At 52.4% G+C, this 20,942-nt stretch overlaps 1 protein-coding gene across 1 annotated transcript in view; it reads right to left on the bottom strand.

Annotated features, from left to right (window-relative positions):
• Nucleotides 1-20,942, bottom strand: part of CSF2RB (colony stimulating factor 2 receptor subunit beta) — a 74,876-nt gene that overhangs the window by 52,460 nt on the left and 1,474 nt on the right. The window contains 8 exon segments of the mRNA XM_032416350.1: nucleotides 6,664-6,729; nucleotides 6,954-7,084; nucleotides 9,601-9,699; nucleotides 10,370-10,427; nucleotides 11,606-11,733; nucleotides 14,537-14,607; nucleotides 16,620-16,773; nucleotides 17,103-17,187. Of these exon segments, the coding sequence (XP_032272241.1) occupies nucleotides 6,664-6,729; nucleotides 6,954-7,084; nucleotides 9,601-9,699; nucleotides 10,370-10,427; nucleotides 11,606-11,733; nucleotides 14,537-14,607; nucleotides 16,620-16,773; nucleotides 17,103-17,187 (792 nt within the window).

The raw sequence follows: 20,942 nt of genomic DNA, 5'->3' as shown, positions 1-20,942 counted from the left end.
GGATGGAGTATTTATTTCTTCAATTCTTTCCCTGCAGAGTTACTTTGGGCAGGCTATGTCCACCAAGCAAAGGTCACTGGTCCTCTCACGGTGGCCCTCTGCATACAACTCTCTCCTTCCAGGTTTTGTAAACATTTCTTCTCTTTAGTTCTATGGACCCAGGAATGCAACAGGACCGTGGCCTTATCTCTGGGGTATTGAGCCATTCTTTCTGGTTCCCCACATGCTGCCTCTATCTCTGTAAGTAGTTCCTTTATTAAACACCCATTGAATCATCCTAATTTCAGGATGCCATAGTTTTCCTATTGGATATTTGATGGTGAGTCAGGAATAGGAGTCTCAAATGAAGAAGCAGCTTTGCAATTAAATCTCTTTTTAACGACTTTTTCCAGAGGTATTCCATTAACTTAGATTTCCTAAGAAGTCTGTTTCTGATCAGGCAATTTGCCATGACCTTCTACACGTTACTAATTGCAAACTGTTCAAGGCTATTACCTGGTCACAGATATTCACCACATTGGCAAGGGGAATGTTTTCATCTGCGTTCATCATATCATCAGCACCATCATGGTTACTAGTCCACTCTTATCTGTACTGAACACCGCTTCAGGAATTTCCCCATCACGCAAGGAATGAACAATAGATGAATCACAGAGTTTACCATTTCTTTGCTTATCAGCTCCTCTAACTTATTTACATTTTGGGCTGATCAACTTGTGCAAGAATGAAGTTTTATATCACCAGCTTCTCATTACTCACAAAAAGAAGTCTTCAAAGCCCTTATGGACAGGTTCATTTTTCAAATATCACCGTAGACAGAGGCTGTGTCATGTCTCTGTGAATAATGATTTGTCAGCATCATTCCAAGTATTGGCCATTGTGTAAATAACATTCTGAAGAGTAAACTCTTTTGGGGAGTCATGGAGTCTTAGGCTCCGTGATTATACCAAGTGCACAGTCTGAAAAGAAGTGTTTATCCTTGTTCTAAAATTCTTTGTTCTCGGGCTATAATACACATATCTCACTGGGGAGACATAAACGCTGAAACACTGGTGTTCATGAGAAATTCAGGAAGGAGGTATGCATGGCAGTTTTCCAGGAATGATGATAACATTTCATAAGTCTTTTTTTTTCCCAGTCCAGAATGCCTGTAATGAGTTTGCGATTGGTACAAAGTAGTTATTAGTCAGAAAACATTTCTCTGGTTACCTGTGTTATCTTGTTTGCATGATAGTGGACAGTAAGTTGCATCCACCTTTCAAAGATGGCACATGTTGATTTTTTTCCAGTGAGTTCCACACATATCCTGTGTGTCTCTGCAGGACTTGGCAAACCAAGAAGAGTCCACAGGGTGTAACCAATTGGTGGCTGCTCATCGGCCTTTCTAGAGAGAAGTTTTCTCCCCACCACCAATTGATCGGTGTCAAAATTCAAATCAGTTAATATCATAGCAAACCCACTGATGCAATTTTCAGCAGCTTCGTTATCAGCAAAAGATTTTTCACCTCCGATTTTGACATTTTCATATTTCGGTTATACATAAAGTCAAAAATAAAGTAAAAAATCACACACACCCCCAAAGTAACAAAGTATAAGGGAACAATAGAAGCAAGTGTGGCTGGTAAACATAACTATTTAGTTCAGGGTCAGGAACTGTCACTAAATCTGTGCCAAGTTTACACAAAAGTAGACTGTGGGTCTCTAGAGATACCCCCAACCCTGCCACCAGGCTGCCTTTTGCTTAGTAGTTGTCAAGCATATCTTCTTGTACACTTTTTCTTTCAATGTTTCCATGTCCTTAGATTTTATGTGAGTCTCTCATGTGTATGACACTCACATGGACTTAGTTTTTAAAAAATCTAATCTGACAATCTTTTAATTGGTGCATTGAGTCCATATATTGTTTAAAGTATCAAAATTATTGATATATTTGAACTTATTTTTTTACCAAGTAACTTCTTGAATCCTACTTCTTTTTTCTTTTCTCTTGCCTCTTTTTTTTTCTGAAGATTTTATTTGAAAGTAATCTCTACACCCAATGTGGGGCTCAAACTTACAACCCCAAGATCAAGAGTCACATGCTTTTCTGACTATGCCAGCCAAGCACCCTACTTCTTGCCCCTTTTTAATTGGTTTCCTTTCTTCTTATTCATTTTGACATAAATATTGGGAAATACATATGTTCTTTTCCTATTTTTTGGATGATTTTCATTGAAATTTTACCATGCACATTTAATTTGCCCAACGTTAAATAATTTTAACTCTGGTTATGCATAACGTAAGCATCTCCGAATACTTTAATTCCACCTCTCCCAATGCATGTATGATTCTTAGTATCCAATATATTAATTCTGTCCTTTTTTTTAACTCTGGACATTAGACATTATTATTCTTATATTGGGAATATTTCTTTGAATTTATATGCATATGTATGAGTCAGGATTCCATCAGAGAAGCAGGATCACTAGGAAAGATGTAAACAAGAGTTTTGCCCTGAGGATTGAATCTTCCTTAATCATGGGAGCTGCTTAAACCTTTTATATGATGCCGTTATATCTGTGTCAGGTCTGCCAGGCAGGCTGTCAAAAATAGAAGACACGTGTGATTTAAGAGAAGCAAGGACAAACAGAAACCTCCAGGTGTGAGCTGGAACCATGAGGACGGGCTGGAACCACATCAGCCTCTCACCACCTCCAAGAGTCCGGTGAGGGTGACTTGCAGAGGAAACTGGTGCCCTTTGGCACAGAGCTAAACACACATCCAGCACAGGAGTTGGGATCTGACACTGAAGGGGTTACTGAGAAACCTGCTATCATTCTAAGTGTTGTTCTTTTGTGGCAATTTCAACTTTCTCTCACTGCTTTGAAGATCTTCTCTTTGACTTTTGTGTTCTGAAGTTCCAAACTGTGACCCAGCAGATATATATATAGATAGATAGATAGATAGATAGATAGATAGATAGATATATTTGCAGATAAGCAACAATGTGCCTGAACTGCAGCAGCAACTCTTTACTAAAAAGAAGCTTGTTGTTGCAAATATCCCCCTTCTGAATCTCTTGCAAAATGTCTCTGATGGCTCACACCAATCTGGATCCACACAGGGAAGGAAGTTCTTGGAAATATTGTATCAGCTTAGTTAAGTCAATGTAAGACAAATCCACCGCAATACTTACCATTGTTTTTGCTTATCATATGTGCTTACATCTCAGACTGTCCCTCAAGGATCTTTTTCTTCTTGAAGATGTACTTTAAAGATACTTTTGGTTCAAGGATCTTGGTGGCAACCTCTCAGTTTTTATCTGTACATGTGTTCATTTCACCGTCACTACTGAGATGGTTTTACTGAGCATATAATTCTTTATTGAAAGTTATTTTGTCTCCAAAATGTGGATATCATGCTATTGACTTTGGCTTCCATTGATACTGAGAAGTCTGCTTATCATGTTGTTATTTTGTAGTGACCTCAACCTTCTCCAGTTTTAAAATCTTCTCCTTGACTTCAGTGTTCTTGCAGTTTCAAAATGTTGTAGCCATGGATGGACCACTTTTTATTTATCCTGCTTGTCCAGACATGCTCCTTAGACCCACAGATTTGAGTTTCTCATCAGTTTTGTAATACTTCATCTGCCATCTCTTTAAACATTGCTTCTCCATTCTCTATATTTTCTCTTTCTGAGATTCTGGTTTTTCAAAACCACATGCTATTGTTTATATCTCTTAACTTCATTTTCATGTTCTCCAACCACTTGTCTCTCTGTGTTATATTCTGGGTAATTTCTTTGATTTTCTCTTTTCCAATGCACTGGTTTTCTCCTCTCTAATACACTGTCTAACCCACCCACTGGGTTTTCTGTTTCAGCAGGTGCACACACACACATCTGCACGTGGGTACACGCATAAGCGTGTATGTACATTCCAGCTCTCTTTTACAAATCTGCCTGGTCATTCTCTTCAACTTGTTAGTTTTTATGCTTTGATCCTTTATTTCTCTAAACATTTTAGTCACATAGTTCAAAAACTTGTAGTCCCTGGGGCTCTAAAGCTATTGCTTATTCTCACTGCCTATTCTCACTCATGGACAGTTAGTGATCTTTGACTATAAGCTTTTGCTTCATCTAAATCCATCATCCCAGAGTGAGGACACTTCACTCCAGAGGGGGCTTCCTTCTGCTTCTGCTTGGAGGCAGGGATGTCGCTCTGTCAGGATCAACTCAGCCCTCACCCCCAGGGCCTTGACCCATCACAAGAGTCCCTGGTCCAGCCTCCCCACATCATGGCCTTCCTGGGGCTCAAGCATTCTGACAGCAGTGCAGCCTCTGCATTTCAGAACAACCCCCACCCCTCCATGCTGTGGGTTCTGGCCCCAGCTGTGACATGGGGGGCTTGGGGGGAAGGGGAGAGGGAGGGTCACTGAAGAACCCCACTACTTCTTGTAAGGCTGTGATTCTTTGAAGAGTGTGTCTTATCTAGGGCCCCTCAATCAGTCTGGTCAGGCAACATGTTAGAAGCCAAACAACTGGATTTGCTACAATGGAGCTTTCAAGGTCTGTTGAATTTTTGTTGAGTGGATATTTTCTAGTGTGCTGTTATGGGTTGTATTGCATCCCCCCCAATATATGATGGGGTCCTAACCCCCAGTACCTCAGAATGGGACCTTACATGGAAATGGGATCTATAGAGAGGCAGTGAGGTCAAAATGAAGTGCTTAGGGTGGCCCTAATCCAATATGGCTGGGGTCCTTATAAAAAAAGGGAAATTTGGACACAGAGACAGACATGCACAGAGAGAAGATGTGAAGAGACACAGGAAGAACGCTATGTGAATATGGAGGATGGGAATGATGCATTCATAAGTCAAGGAATGCCAAAGAATGCCAGAAAACCACCAGAAGCTAGGAAGAGGCAAGGACGGATAGCCCAATGGGTTTCTTGGAAGCATGGCCCTGCCAACATCTTGATGTTGGTGGACAGAGCAAAGGAATGGGGCAGTTAGAATATAGGCCCAATACCAGAGCCCCCTTCCCTATATAAATGACCCCTAATTGACGCTTATTAATGAGGATTTTACTCCCTCTCCTTTCTTTCCTCAAAAGATATTGTCTTTCACAGTCTGGACCTTTGAGATGAAAGGGTTTATTTAATTCTGAGACCAAGTGTGCAGATAGACAGAATACAAGCCAAGCCGAGCCGGTCCATGGATTCAAACCGGGAAGTCTGTCCCATGCTCCCAGGCTTTCCTGGTCCTAATCTCCTCGGAGGGCTTCTTACCAAGTGTCCCTCCCTGCCCCAGGGACACCATCAGTTCAGGGGACAGTGTTGTAGACCGCGTAGTCATCCTTCTGGGTGACATGCAGCTTCCAGGGGAAGAGGTGCTTCTGGGAGGGGAGACGTTGGGCCTGCCTCACCATGAGCGCCACATCCTCGTCTGAGAGAAGCCGCACCAGATCCCCCTGATCATCCCGGTAATTTAGGGCAATGTCCTCCCTCTGGAACTCCCGCCTGGGTGGGAAAGACCAGGGTTAATAAAAGATCCAGGGGCCTTAGGCCTAAGCCTCAGGGAGACAGGGAGCAGGGGCTGAGGGAGTTTTAGAGCCAGGATCTAAGAATCAGAAGAGGTCAGAGCTGGACACAGGCCTTATCACCCGTGTGGTCCATCCTCCCATTGTACAGATGGAGAAACTGAGACCTGTGGGGGAGAAGGGGCTTTCCCAGTAAATTAGTGGCACAGCTTGAAATGCCTTGTGTGTACATGTGCAGAGCTCAGAACTGTCGTGGGGAGGAGGTGTGAGTTTGGCCAGGCACACAGTAGAGAGAATCAAGTTCCCAGAGCTAGCTGTGAACAGCTATGGGGGAGAACTCTTTAAGGATTGGGACTGTCTGATGTGGGGTGCACGAGGCTGGTGACAGTAAAAACGGACACAACCTTTCCATAGGTAACTCGACAAATGGGGTTGGAAGGCTGACAGGCTTGCAAACACCTTGATTCCAAAATTCCACTTCTAGAAACTCATCGTAAGGGAACAATCGTGCCAGTCACCAAAGAGGAGAATCACAGCATTCTTTCTGGTAGTGAGAAAGCGGAGGATGATCTAAACGGCCAAGAAGGAGTGGTTACAGTGATTGTGGTGCATCCCCAGAATGACACGGCGCAGCCCGCTGACGTCATATTTATGGGGGGGGTGGAGGTGGGCACTGAGGCCACCTGCATGTGCATCTAATAACGAGAGGAGGCCTATCTATAGTTCACTTCTTTCTGCCTTTCTGTGATTTCTGACATCTTGTGTTTTTTAATTATGAATAGGAATTACTTTCATAGTCAGGAACAGAACAAGGTTATTTCCATTCTGGGTGAATAGGCTGGCTCTTGGGAGGTGGTGGCTCTCTGATGGCTGAGGACCCAAGTCCAAGGCTTTTCGCTAGGAAGACTCTAGCTCTAGCTGCAAATTCACACTCATGAACTGTGTGGCCTCCTCCAAGCCCTTGTGTGTCTCTGTGCAGACCCCCCACTCATCTCCGTCACGGGGGGGCTGATATCTGCCCGGCAGCACCAGGCTGGGGATAAGAGAAATGCAAAACACCTAGCGCCTTCACGCGCTGTGTTCCTCCCTCTGTCTTCTCCTCCAGGGTATCTGACCCCTGCCCTCCGTCCTCGCCCCTCTCACCTCATGAGCTGCAGCAGGTCCTTGAACAGCGGAGTGCTGCTGAGGTCCTCCTCCACGGCGATGTCCCTAAGGGGACAACAGGCAGTGGTGAGCAGGCCTCGGGTCGAAGGGGGACACGGGAACAAGGCCGGCAGGACCACGCCGGGTCTTACATCTTGTTACCCAGGTATGGCTTATCTGGAGGGCTTTTAGTTGGGCGAGGAGATCTGCTTTGGGTCTCAGAGCCCAGAGTGTGACGTGGGGGGTGGGGTGGGGCTGGGGGCGGGCGGGGGCGTGGCCAGGCCACGAACTTGGTGGTGCTGATGGTATCCCCATAGTAGTAGCAGCGCAGCCAGTTGGTGGGGTCTTCCTCCTCTGGGAAGTCCTTGAGGATCTTCACGAACGACTGTGGGAAGATGCCCGTGGCTCCGCGGACAGTGCCCTGGGGAGGAAAGGAGGGGCTGCGCTGTCAGTGGGAGGAGAGGGAGCAGGACCGAACCCCCCCCCCCAGCTCCCTTATCATCATGTGGACGAGGTCGTATGCAGAAGCAGAAGAAAAGTGACAAAGGTCGCCATGCTGTTCACCCCAAGACATATTTCTGTTCTAGAATAAGTCAAGATCTCACTTTATCTGGGAAGCTGCTTTCATCTAATTCAGTCTTTCATTCAGAGACTTCGTGAGCACCAGCCACGTGGCAGGCCCTGGGACTCAGGTGGATGGCAGTCCCTGCGACTCAGGGTGGATGGCTGTCCCTGCCCTCCTGCCGGGAGCGCGTACTGTGATGGGTGACGGCCACTGTGCAGGAAGTAGGTGAGCTTCACGCTGAGCCAGTGGCCAGGTGTTAAGGAGGAACCCAGATGAAGGGAGAGGAAGAGGTGGTCCCTTCACTCACTCACTCATTCATTCATTCATTCATTCCGCAGATAGCACAGAGCAGCTGCTCTAGAGCCAACAGACAGAAAGCTCTCTCCAGCCCCGGCCACGCACGACCCAGCCACCGCCTGTGTTTTGCCCACATGTTCTCTTAATCTTCACAACCCTAGAGAAGACATATTATCCCAATCCCATTTTACAGACACGTACACTGAGGCTCAAAGTAGTCCCCTCGCTCCTCCCCTGACCCTCCCCTTAACCTGAGGCCAGAAATCGGCCAGCCTACTAACATAGAGAACTTTCCAGGAAACAGGAAGGTAACAAGCACTTCCTATTTCTGGACAGTTTCCCAACAATACCCAGTAGCTGTAAGAGCCACAGGGTCCCAAGACAGGGCTCCAGGACTGGGATACAATCAAAGCTGCCAAGTCCATGAAACCCATGGTCCTCGGGCCTCTCTAACCCCTGGACGCCAGGGACCCTGCCCTCCCCGGCGCCCCCCTGGGGCCCGTCCCACCATCTCCTTTAGACACCTCCTGCCTCAGGAGCCTCGACAAAAGGGAATCTTGTTTAAGAACAGCAGGACCCAATCCAAACAGCTGGAACCAGGGCCAGGGCCTCCCATCTCCATTCACCGAGTCAATATGAGCCCCCGTAGGGGCCAAGCATGCCACACGTGGGGACGAAGCAATGATCGAGACAGAGCCTGGTGTCCAGAGTCTCATTTCACCTTCCCAGCAGCCCCGGCACCAGCCAGATGGATGCATCTAGGCCCTCTATGGGCCAAGCCCCCAACAGCTGCGCCTCGGTCAGCCCTCCCAGGGCCGCGATGAAGAAACTGCCCGACAGCTATCTCCATTTACGGAAAAGGAAACCACAGGGTTGAGCAAAGTTCCCAGGGATGCAAAGCTAGTTAAAAACAACTAGGAAATGACACAACAGTCTGACTCCAGAGCTCAAGGTCTGCATCACTATCTTTTCTCGCTGCCTGCAAGGCAGCCCAGATGACACACCAGTGAGTCTCAGCTGTGGGTGATTTTGTCCCCCAGAGCCAAATGTCTGGAGACACTTGATTGTCAACTGCAGGACCGCTACTGGCGTCTAGTGAGCAGAGACCAGGGATACGGCTAAACCCCTTACGATGCACAGGATGGCCCCACACCAAGAACAATCTGGCCCCAAATGTCAACAGTGCCGCGGCTGAGAAACCCCGTGATAGACCAAGATATTAAACTCAGTAGATTAACCGACTTGCCTGAAGCAACTGTTTGTTGGCATCAGAACCAAAGGCAAGTGTGGTCTCCAGAATCTTCTGTTCCAGTCACACACCTGCCTCCCACCCAGCTGCCTCCACCCAGCTGTTCTGATTTCCAGGACTATCTTCAGAGGGCATCTCTTCCTGGGGCATTCCTTGACTCTGTCCCCTCTGATTTCCCCCACAACCAGACCCAAAACAACCTCACTTCCAACTTACCTCCAACCTCACCCCCAACCTCACCCTTATCCTCATTCCCATGCATACCTCCACCCTTAGCCCCATCCTCAACTCTAACCTCACCTCCAACCTTATCCCCATTCTCAGCTTTAACCTCACCTCCATCCTCACCCCCAATTTCACCCCCATCCTCATCACCATCCTCACCTCCAACCTCACCTCCAACTTCACCCCATCCTTATTCCCATGCATACCTCCAATCTTATCGCCATCCTCAGCTCTAATCTCACCTCCAACCTTATCTCCATCCTCAGCTTTAACCTCACCTCCATCTTCACCCCCATCCTCACCTCCAACTTCACACCCATCCTCACCCTCATCCTCACCTCCAACCTCACCTTCATCCTCACCCCCATCCTCACCTCCAACCTCACCTCCAACTTCACCCCCATCCTCACTTCCATCTTCACCCCCATCCTCACCTCCAAACTTACCTCCAACCTCACCCCCATCCTCACCTCCAAACTTACCTCCAACCTCACCCCCATCCTCACCTCCAAACTTACCTCCAACCTCACCTCCAACCTCACCTCCATCCTCACCCCCATCCTCACCCTTAACCTCACCCCCATCTTCACCCCACCCTCACCTCCAGCCAGTCTTTATTGATCCGACTGAGAAGGATGATCACATCTCCAACTTTGAAATTCAGTTCCAGTTTGCTGTTGCCAGTGAAGTCAAACAGGGCCTGGGAGAAGAGTGGAGTAGGGCAGGAGGAAGGGAGCATTCATTGAATTCCTATGAAACTGCTTTGCATACTTCAGCATCCCAGTTAACAGATGAGGAAACTGGCTCAGGGAGCATGACTGACTTGTCTGAGGCCACTCCATTTGTTAGTGGAGGAGCCAGAATTAGAACCCAGGTCTCTCTGACTCCAGAATGGTGCTCCTTTCAGACCTGGTGGGATGAGCACAGAGAGGCAAGGATCCAAACTCCCTGGGTCGAGCACCTTCCTCAGCCCCCCAGGCCTCAGTGTGGGCTCCAGTGCTCCCATAAGCCCAGGGCACTGACCACACTGTTTCTACATGTGTGTCCCCAGGGAGCTGGGACCTCCTTGAGGACAGGGCCTGGTTTGAGTCACCTCTGACGTTTCAGTCACCAGGGTGGGGCTGGCCTGGAGGAGGCCAGGAAAACTTGCTGAACGGATGATGGATGGCTGCATTCCCCTCTGCCTGAGTGCTCCCCATATCACCTCCTATCAGCTGGGTTGGGCGCCCTTAGGGCCGAGGCTGAGGCCCCTCCAACCTGCAGCACCCAGCGCCATTTGTGGGCACACTGAGGGCGCCCAGGAGGAGGGGTGCAGTGGCGAAGGGTGGAGCCCAGAGGTGAGGTGGGAGGCCTGGCCCAGTGGAGGTTACCTCTGCTCGCGGAGCTGCCATGCGGTCAAAGATGGCGCCTTGTGGGGACTCACTCTTGCTGCAGAGAGAAAAGGAAGGCCCGTCAGCCCTCCTGGTTCCCTCAGGGCCTGGCTCCCTGCTTCTGTCCCCAAAGCAGCCCCTCATCAGGGGCAGGAAAGGCAGGGAAGGGAGTGGATGTTAAAAATGCAGCTACAGTTGCTCTCTGGGCCATCACACACACACACACACACACACACACACACACGCACGCACCAGTTCCCACTGCCCATGGGGGAGGGACTGTATCCCCTTTGTGGACCAGGAAACAGAGACTCAGCAAGGAGGTGGGGAGGAAGATACACATTTGCTCAGCACCCTAACTTGTCAACCCTTTCACATCTGTTCTTCCTTCTACTTTCCACACCCAACCTCTCATTTTTCAGCCAAGGAAATGGGTTGGAGAGGCCCTCTGTGCCAGGGCTCGGGGCACAGGGCTGCCGCGTGGCTCAGCTGGAATTGAGGCCTGCCTGCGTGCCCCGGGGAGACGGCCAGGCACCGAGAGGACACTCAGAGATACTAGCCTGAGGAAGGAGGGAGGCCCTGGGAGGGAGGCCGGGGCTCAGGAGCACTGTCCCTGGAATTCTTAGCAGCGACGGCCTGGCCTCTGGAAGCCCAGCCCTATCACAGTGGCTTGGATTTTCTGTGATTATTTTCTGCTTAGAAGGGAGCTGGAAGGGAGTGGTGGGCTCTTCGGAATCAGTGAGGAAGAAGCAGTGTCCCCTGGGGGCCCGTGTGATATACCAGAAGCCACAGACAGCCCCGTGGAACTGCATGACCGGGGGACCGGGCATCCCAGGAGATACACTGGGAATGTCTGTGGAGAGAGCAACTCCTCCCTTCCCTCCCACTCTCCACTCTCTCCAGGCACCCCGAGTCCTGAGGCATCCCCACTGGGGACTGGGACACCCAACTCTCCCCATCAGTGGCCCAGCCCCTGTCCTCTGGTCCTCACTGTCACACACATCAAAATGTACCCACCTTCTATCCCTCCAGGCCCTGTGCTCGATTTTCCAAGCTCACCTAACAAGCTGAACATCCTGGGGTGTTCAGGGATAGAACTGATGTCTAGTTTTTCTCTTCTTCCAGGGAAAAGACGTACCTTGGCCGTGGGGGCATCTGGGACAGAGCGCCCAGTTAGGAACACCTGGTAAGGGGCCCAGGGCCTGGCCCGCGGGAGCGCAGCGGCCGGTCACTTACATTTTCCGGGTACGTGGCCGGAGCCGGCGCAGTGCTTGGGGCACCTGCTCCGAGTCATAGGACGACTGGTAGAAGAAGATCCGGACGTCCTCATCCATCAGCACCCAGATGGGCAGGCTGAGGAGGCTCTGCGTTTGGGAGAGGAGGCAGGACAGGGGGGTGGTCAACAGAAAGGTCTGGACATTCCAGCCCCTCTGCCCCATCCCCATCCCCCACCCTGGTCCCTCTCTTTCTAGTACCGCTTTCTCTGCCTGATCACAGAAACGACATATTTCATTTCATACAAGACATGTAACGTTTCAGAAGCTTTCCTCCCAGGTTCAAGATCAGGAGGGGACCAACTGGCTTGAAGACAGTTCATTTGGAGAAAACCTAAAGGCCTCCAGACACAATGATAATGGTAATGGCAGGTAAAATGACGTGGAGGTGACTGTCCAGGCACCACATTGAGTGCCACACCAGGTGACCTCGCTCCGTCTCACAACAACCTGAAAGTTAGTGCCAGAGAGGTTAGGGGACCTGCCCGAGGCCGCCTGGCCTAGCGAGTGACAGTGCTGGGCCACCCAGAGCCATCTGCCACCAAGGCCCAGCCCTGAGATAAAATATCAGATAATAGTGGGAGGAAGGATACCTCAAATGACCCAAACCAACAACAGTTGGTGGTATTACAGCCTAAAAAGTGCTTTCTGATACTTGATCTCATACACAGTTGGGGAAACTGAGGCTCAGAGAAGCAAAGGACCTGACCCAGTTGGCAGAGCTAGGAAGCAGTGGACTTGGGACCCTCACTCAATCTCATGTTGGTTACACCCACCACTAGGCTCTCCATGAGGACGCAGAGTACCCAGACCCTGGCAGTCATTGCCCCCAAACTGCACAACGCACAGGTCCCCGGGAGTACTCCAGAGGCACCTGGACCCCCTCGGAGAATCCCATGGAGGCAGCAGGAAGGGGGGGGGACCTGGAGGTCCATCCCAGAGGAACTGGGAATGCAGAGCCCGGAAAGGACATGGCTGTCATCTGGGGAGGGCTGGGAGGTAGCCCAGAGATGGGTTTAAGGGTACAGACACTGAGCCAGGCTGGGGCCTGGGATCAAATCCCACTCACCAGCTGGGTGACCGTGGGCAAGCGAGCCTCCGTATGCTCATTAATAAAGTGGGGATGATACTAGCGTGTGCCTTGTGGGATGGCGTAAGGATTGAATGAGTGACGTGTGCACGACACTTAGAACACCATCAGGCATCTAATCTAACAGGTGCACCGTCAGAGCTGGCAAAGATCGCTATCACTGTCGCTTTCGTTACAACATAGCGCAGTGGGTACACAGAGCCGCGAGTTCGAATCCCCAACCCTCCTATCCAGCTGCTCTACCACACGGAGTGAGTGGCTCCACCTCCTCGTTTGTGAATAGGGTGAATGGCATCTAACTCACAAGTTATTGAGAGAAATAACCAAGCCTATTAGTTTATCCTACAAATGTATATCGAGAGCCTCCCGGCTGCCGGTCAAAGCACCCCACATCGTTCCAGGCAGGGGTCGTTATCACACGACCCATATTCTCCATGAGGACAGTGAGGAGACTGGTGGGTGGACGTTACAGGGAATCAGATTTTTCTAATAGCTGTCCAACAGGGGACGAGCAGGGAAGGGTGGTAGTGAGCTCCCCGTCCCTGAACCTTTCAAGCATAGGCTGGGGTTACCCATAACAGAGATTCCTGCACCGATTGACTCCTGGGCTTTGAGGAACCAAATCAGACAGAAAGGATGGGATTCCTCCAGGTGTGGGAGGAAGAGCCCCAGCTCCACGGCCTCATCCCTCCCTCCAGAGCTCACTCCTCTCCAAGCCCTGCACGGGGAGACAGGATCCTCCAGCCACCCTGAAGGAGAAGCTGTCACAGCGCCCCCTTGAGGGGAGATGCCTCCATTGCTGTGGCCCAGGGGCTTCCCATGGTCCCTCTTCTCTGCTCAGAGCCCAGGATTCCTGCAGCCGCTGGAGAGGGCTGGGGCTTCTCCTCCTGCCTCCCACCTCCCACTGCTCACTCCACTAGGAGTTATGATCTCTCACATTCTGGAAGCTCCCAACATCACTCCCCTCCCATGAGACCAGCGAGCTGAAGGGACGGCCGTATTTCACAGGTGAGGAAACCAAGGCCTAGAAAGGATGAGCCACTCGCCCCAAATCACCCGAACAGTCAATGTCAGAGCAAAGACTGAAGACTCCTAGCTCTGTGCCCTTCAGCCATGAGAGTAGAAGAGGAGGGGGAGCCCTCGCTGGCTGGGAGGGTACCTCTGTGCTATGAGGAGGGCTTCCCTCTCCAGTTTCCTAAGGTTGCCATCAAGCCATGGCTTGGATGCCTCTAGTGACGGGGTGCTCACTACCTCATGAGGAACACTGTCCCTTTCTTGCACAGTCCTGATTGGTAGAGGGCCTTTCTTGACCAGCTGGTTTCTGCCTTCAAGGTGCTTCTGTCTCTGTGCTCTCATCTCCTAGGGATGCAGACAGTTTACAGGTTGCGAAATACCCAAGGGCCTTTCTCTAGTTTGTACAAAGGCACTCTGTGAGAGAGCTGAGGACCTGGCACATCACGCCTCTGTTACATAGGCCACAGTTTTGATTTCGTGACCCACCTGTCCTTCTCCCCACTGGGCAGCAGGTACCTTGAGGGCAGATACTGTATCCTATTCACCTCGGTATCAGAACACCTGGCAGACACCAGAGTTGTCAATTCAAAGTGTGGTTCCTTGTACCTTCTCCATTGCTTCTGCCTCTCTGCATGGAGCCCTCAGAACACATCCTGTTTCTCTCCCCAGGGGAGAAGATTAAGGTTTGAAGATGGGGCCCATCGGAGCAGGAGAGCCAGCTCCCAGGCCACATTCAGGGATGCTACCTTCCCAGGGGCCCTCCCAGGTGCCAAGGTGACCCACCGCTACCTTCATGTAGGCATTGAGGGCGGGTATCCGCATCTCCGCGATCTCTTGTTTCACACCCATGTAGACTTTGGCTGTGGAAATGCAAAGAGCTGTCCTGGGAGCCTGGCCCAAGACTACGGTCTCTGGGCTCTAAGCCACCCACCCAGGCCAGGAATCCTCCCCACTGGCTCAGCCGTGCTGAAGGGGCCACCCCACCTTTCAGCTTGCATTCTCTGGGCTTACTGTCGCCAGCTGATATTTTCTTTGTTTTACTTATTTATTGCCTGTTCCTACACGTGCGCATGCACACACACACACACTCACACACACACTCACGATTCTTGGCTCCAAGAGAGGAGGAGCTTTGCTTTGCCCACAGCTGAGTCCCATCACCTAGGATGGGGGTCCTCAACCCCAGCTGCACATTTAAGTCACCCAGGGAGCATTTAAAAATCTCATTATGTAGGACTTGCCCCAGAATTATTAAATCAGAATCTCTGGGGGTGGGACTTGGGCATCAGAATTCTCTAAATCTCAAGGTACTTCTAATATGCCCCCCAAGGTCTAGAATAGTGCCCCCTACCAATCAATATTTGTAGAGTAGATGAGTGAATCATTCCTCAAAAGCAAGGCAGCGTGTTTAGGGAGAAAGGGAAACAGATGATGGCTGACCCAAGACAAATGTCCTCTCCAGGGGCCTTAGGCGGGGGGGCCCTGGTAGAACCATCCCCCGAGAACCCCCAGCAGAAGGCAAACAAACGTCTGGCTCTGTTGCCTGTGAGCTGGGCAAGGGCTGGTGTCCAGCAGGAGGGCAGCATCTGAGGTCTGGGGTAGAGAGGCCTTTGGGACTTAGCAGCAACAAGAGAGCAGTTAATCAGAGGTCAGATTACCTGGTTGCAGGGAGGGTGCTGGGAGGGAGAAGAAAGCAGGGGATGGGGCTGCAGAGAACGCCTAAGAACCTTCCCAGAAGCATCAGAGAGGGTAGATTCTGTAAGGAGCTGGAGGAGCAGCTGGTGAGGTAGAAAGAGACCTGGGAGGAGGTCAGGGAGAGCTTCCCAGAGGAGGAAGCAGGACAGTGAAAGTGAGGCCGGGATATGCCCACAGAAGTCCGACTTAACAGGTCACGGGCCACTGTCCCAAGGGGAATTCAGTGGGGCAGTGAGAGCAGAAACCAAGCTGGTGGATGAGCAGGGGAGGGGAGGGGAAAAGGGGGACAGTGAGTGACTCCTGAAAGAAAGGAGATTTTGAGGGCCTTCGGGGGTCAAGGGGGCTTATGGCCGGAAAGCCTCCTCGTGGCACAGGCTTGTCTAAAGACAGGAGAACTGAGGTTGTGGGAGAGCCTGGCAGAGTCCAAAATAAGGAAAAGGCAAGTGTGTAAGGGGACCACAAGTTTTCTGGGGAAAGCTGCCGAGGAGGGAAGGGCAAAGCTCCCTGGAGCCTGGCGGGGAGGCGGGCTCAGAACAGGACAGTCCCCCTTCCCCTGCAGCCCAGAGACAGGGAAGGGGCAGGTGCGAGTGGAAGTGGCTCCAAAGGAGAAGAGAAGCCAGGAGCCCCTGGGAGACAGCTTCAGCTCCTCCGGGAGCTCTGCCGGGACAGAGAGAAAGCAAGAGCAAGAAGGAGGCAGAGTGTGGAGGCTGAAGAAGGAAAGTCAGGAAGTGTCTCTGCTGTTTGTGGGAAGGGTGCTTGTATGCGGCCTGCAGGGTGTGGGGGGCACCCCGAGACCACCCCACGGACCCGGCACCCCAACACTCTTGCAGGGCTCCAGAGGGCAGGCACCGAGCAGCTAGAGATTTGGGCCTATCCGAGGGGCATGTGTGGACTGAGCTGGGGAGAGAGGCCAGGAGGCAAGGGGTGAGCGGACTGCCCGGAAGCAAAGATGGGGTGCCCACAGTGTCCCAGCGGAGGAGGGTAGGAGGGGGAGCCCCGGGGAACTGTGGGAGCTGGGTGGCAGTCAGAAGGCCGCTCTCAGACAGGGCTGCAGGGGGCGCTGAAGGTGAGTCCACGCAATGCACGGGGGATGGATGGCTGCAACAGGGTGGCCGCAGCTCTGTCGTGTGGCAGGACGCCCGGCTCCCCGGGCTGCGGGACTGGGACGGCCGCCTACCTGGGAGCACGGGCAGGTTGCAGGTGAACGGGCTGGTCTTGTTCTCCGGCCCAAACCGCTCCTCCAGCTTGCTCTGCAAGGCATAGAACTGGCGGTAGCGGCGGTAGATGAGGTACTTGGATCCCCCTTTAGTCTTCACCTCGATGACAAAAACCTAGGGAGGACACAGGCCAGGGTGTAGGGAGGCCGGGGGCAGAGGAGGGTGGGGGTTTGAAGGTCCTAGAACTAGAGCAGTGTTTCTCAACCTCGCTATTCTGTGGGGGGCCAGCGACTTCTTTGGGGGGGCTGCCCTGTGCGATGGTCGGTGCCGAGCAGCCTCCCTGGGCTCCGTCCCCCAGAGGCCAGCAGCACCCCCGGCCCCAAGCTGGAGTCGTCAAAAATGTCTCAAGATATTTACTACGAAATCGCCCTGTCGAGAAGTTAAGGGGATGAGAGAGTTGGAGGTTTGGAGGTCAGAAGCTGAAGGTCGGGGGGCTGTCTTACAAAATAGCTGGTGAAGCCCCTCTTCTCCTCGATGTCCGCGATGTTGGCGGAGACCGCAATGTTGTCGGGAAGCTGCTCAAAGTCGCTGAGGGAGACGGGAGGGAAAGGAGCCTGGTTACCACCTGATGGGCTCTCTGGGCCGAAGTGGGCAGAAGTGAACCAAGAGTGTGTCCGGCATTCCTCGGTCAACACCGCTTCCGGAGCCAGGCCAGGGCACAGACCGGACAGTTGGAGAAGGGGCCGTACATCAGCAGCCATATTACGGGCAAGCGAATCACTCTGTGGCTGCGTTATTCATCCAGGAGCAGCGCATCAAGTAACGTCCATCATGTCAGACCCTGGGCGAGGCCCTGGATCATGCAGGGAGGAACAAAGTCAACGCATGTCCCACAGAGAGAATAGTTCATCATGCCCAGGCTGGGAAAGTCCTCACAGAGGAGGATGTGGTGTTTGAACTGGGTCTAGAAGGTCAAACAGAAGGTCAAAGGGGAATCCACCAAGTAGGCCCAGGGGGTTGGGGGAGGGTCTTCCAGGCAGTGGGAACAGCATATGCTAAGGTTTCAAGGCGTGAGGAGTGGGCTTGGGTCTAGTGTGACTGGAGTTAGCTGTGATCGGAGACTGAATAGGCAGGTGAGGCCAGGTTGAGGAGGGGCTCCAGTGCTGAGCTAAGTAACTCCCGTAGGCAACAGGGAGCCATACAAGGCTTCAGAAGAGAGTAAAAACAGTACAATCCCGGCCTATGGAGGCCAACTCAGGCAGCTGTGTGCAGAGGAAAGGGAGGACAGAGACGGAAGGGACAGATCAGCACTTTGAGGCCCCGGAGTGGTACAGCTGAGAGATGGTGGGGGCCGAGCCAGACACAGAGACGCAACCCTTGGTGGACACTGTTTCATTGTCGTGTCCTCTGCTTCTTCCTGCTAATCAAGCTCCATTTTTTTTTAGGGTGGCAATGTGCCTAGCCTCAAGGTGATAGGCCATGATTGGTCTGAACCAAACCTAATAATCTCATTCCTTTTCCCAGCCTCCCCTGCAGCTAGGACCAGCCATGTGATCAGTTCTGACCAATGAGACCTAAGAGGAAATCTGCACTGGGACCTTTCCAGGAGTGTTTGCTTTCCTGATCCAGAGGGAGGGGCAGGCCAGCATGGGTTTCCTCACCTTCTGCCTTCTGCCTACCTTGGAAGCAGGGGTGCCGTCTGGACCCACAGCAGCCACATTGCCTCCATGAGGCAAAGACAGGAGGAAGACCAAAGGAATCTCTGGGATTCTGGTCCTGAGGTCACTGAACTGCAGCAGCAGCTGTGGCCTGCCTCTGGACTTCTTGTCATGTGAACAAATAAGTCCCTGTTTGTTTAAGCTCCCACGAGTTCCTCGGTGCCCTGCAGACTTACACATTTCCAGCAGACATGCCGCCAATCTGTGAGTCATTCCTGACCAGTGGCCAGCAGGGTGTGGGGACTGTTTGGATTTGGAGGTGAGAGAAAGAGCAGTGTCAAGAGTGACACCTACATGTCACCCATCTCCTGCCCAGGATGGGTGGGAGTGGAGCAGTGCTGACGGACTGAGTTTCGAGCACGCTAATGTGAGTCCCTTGGGCCCCCAGGTCGAGGTCTGGCAAGAACTCTTGTGACTCTGGCGCTCAGTGGGGGCGGTTGGGGATGGGGGTGGGGGTGGATCTCTGCTGCAGTCGGGGAGGTACCATGTGCCCGTGACCGGTGGTAAAGACCGCCCCCCCCGGAAGAGCGATCTGTGAGCAGAGGGGGCTGAGAGGGACAGGTGGAGGACGAGAAAACAGACAGCCAAGGGGACAGAGAAAGAGTAGCCAGGGGTCGCCGAGTCCTGAGCAACTGGGAGACAGGGTGGGAGTGGGGGCGGGGCTGCCACATCCGCAAGCTGGCCAGGCCCTCGGGGAGATCGGTTTCCCAGTCTGCACACCCAGTCCCAGCTTTTGCGGGTCCCCACATGGCCTGGACTGCGTGGGACCTCCGGCTACCTCAGGACACTGGCAGCTGCCACTGCGGGGGGGGGGGGGGGACTCAGGGTGGCAATGGATAAGCAGAGGAAATCCCCACCACTTCCCGAGCAACTTAGTGGCCACTGGCAGCCTCCCCACTCACTTTCCACACATGGCCCCATGGCAACACCCTTGGGAGAAGCTTCCTCCTCCACTTTCTCCCCAGGGGCTGTGCATCTCATGGTTATTTCATCTGCAATAGGATGGGGGCGGGGGAGGACAGGAAGGAAGGAACCAGAGCATAGAAATGGCCCTGGGCAGGGACTCGGCCAGGTTGGGTCATAACTACACTTAACAGTTCCCTGAGTGTGCGCTATGCGCCAGATGCTCTTCTGGTACCTTTTTACAGACAGGGAAACTGAGGCACAGGGCGGTTACAGAACCTGCCCAAGTAAATCAAGAAGCTAGGATCTGAGCCTAAGCAGAATTTCGTTCCCAAACACCGCCACACTGCTCCTAGTTTGCTGCCCCAACAGCTCACTGCACACACATAGACAAATCCCAGCCCCCCCACCTCAGTTCCCCCACCTGAGGTGGTAATAATAATAATAATAGTAATAATAATAATAATAGCAAACCCTTGATAGCACCTAGCGTAGCTCACATATTGTTCTAAGCACATTTGGACATGGCCTCTGCCCTCCTGGGTCTCATGGCTGAGTGAAGGAGTTTGACACTAAACAAATAACAACATCGTTTCAATGGTCAGGGAGGCTGTGAAGGAAAAGCACATGGTGTTTTGAGCCATCCTAGAGCCTGGCCATTATTATAATCCACCCCCCCCACCCCCACCGCCACCCCACCGAGGACTAGTAGTGCAGTGGGCAAGAGAGTTTGGCAAGCAGGCACTTCGAAGATGGGGCTTACATCCATCAGAGAGAAAAGCAGGGTGCTATGCATGTCCGAGGTTCACGGCTCACTCAGACGGAGGGTGGTCAGGGAGGGCTTCCTGGAAGAAGGGGGGCCGGGTCAGCAGGAGAAGCAAAGACGAGTTGGCCACAGGACGACAGGCAAGGGAAACTGAGTGCAAAGGCTCTAGCCATGCCAGAGGGGACAAGTGCAAGGAACTTCGGGGCGGGGGCTGTCTGAGCGCAGCCAGAACACAGAACGAGAGGTGGAAAGTAACGTGAGACACTGGCAGGGCCCATCACAAAGGGGTGCTGGGCGAGGGAGCCTTTCACTGGGATGGCATGGGTCAGGAGGTCTCATCCATAACAAGTCCAGCCCCAGATTCCCCACAAAAGCAGGGACTCTGCCCACTGCTGCAGCCCCAGGGCCCAGAACAGCACCAGACACATAGTAGGTGCTCCATGCGGGGCCACCCCACGTGTCTTAGCAAGTCCTCTGGTGGTCAGCATGGGAATGGCCTGGCTGCCTGCTGGGGGCTGACGCAGGAAGCTGCTACACCAGGGCGGAGGCAGGGGTGCAGCAAACCCGACTGGAAATCCCCCCCAAAGAGCCACTCCCCTGGAGATCTCAGCCAGGACCCCTCAGAGCTGAAGTCAACTCAGGGCCTTCTGGGGCCGGGCTGCTCGGGGTTCATACGCGCCCATGTTACTCATGCCAAGTCCACCGTGGAGCCTGGATGAGAGGGGCTGACCGAGGCCTGGAAAGGCCCTCAGGTGGCAGCTAGGTCAGGTTTCGTGGCTCCTGCAGACAGCAGGTGCTCAAAACATGTTTGTTGGAACCAAACTCACTACCCCAAGGCAGTCCTTTCGAACTTTGGACGTCTGGGGTCTGGGGTCTTAGAAAGTCCTGCTGGACCCTCACCCCCATTTTCCGTCCTCCGCTCTGGCTTCAAGCAGAGCACATCCAGGGCACCTGAG

This window comes from Phoca vitulina, unplaced genomic scaffold, assembly GCF_004348235.1.
Source record: "Phoca vitulina isolate PV1807 unplaced genomic scaffold, GSC_HSeal_1.0 scaffold19, whole genome shotgun sequence".
Taxonomy (NCBI): domain Eukaryota; kingdom Metazoa; phylum Chordata; class Mammalia; order Carnivora; family Phocidae; genus Phoca; species Phoca vitulina.
Note: the sequence above shows the minus strand (reverse complement) of the source record. Positions and strands in the feature narration are given on the sequence as shown.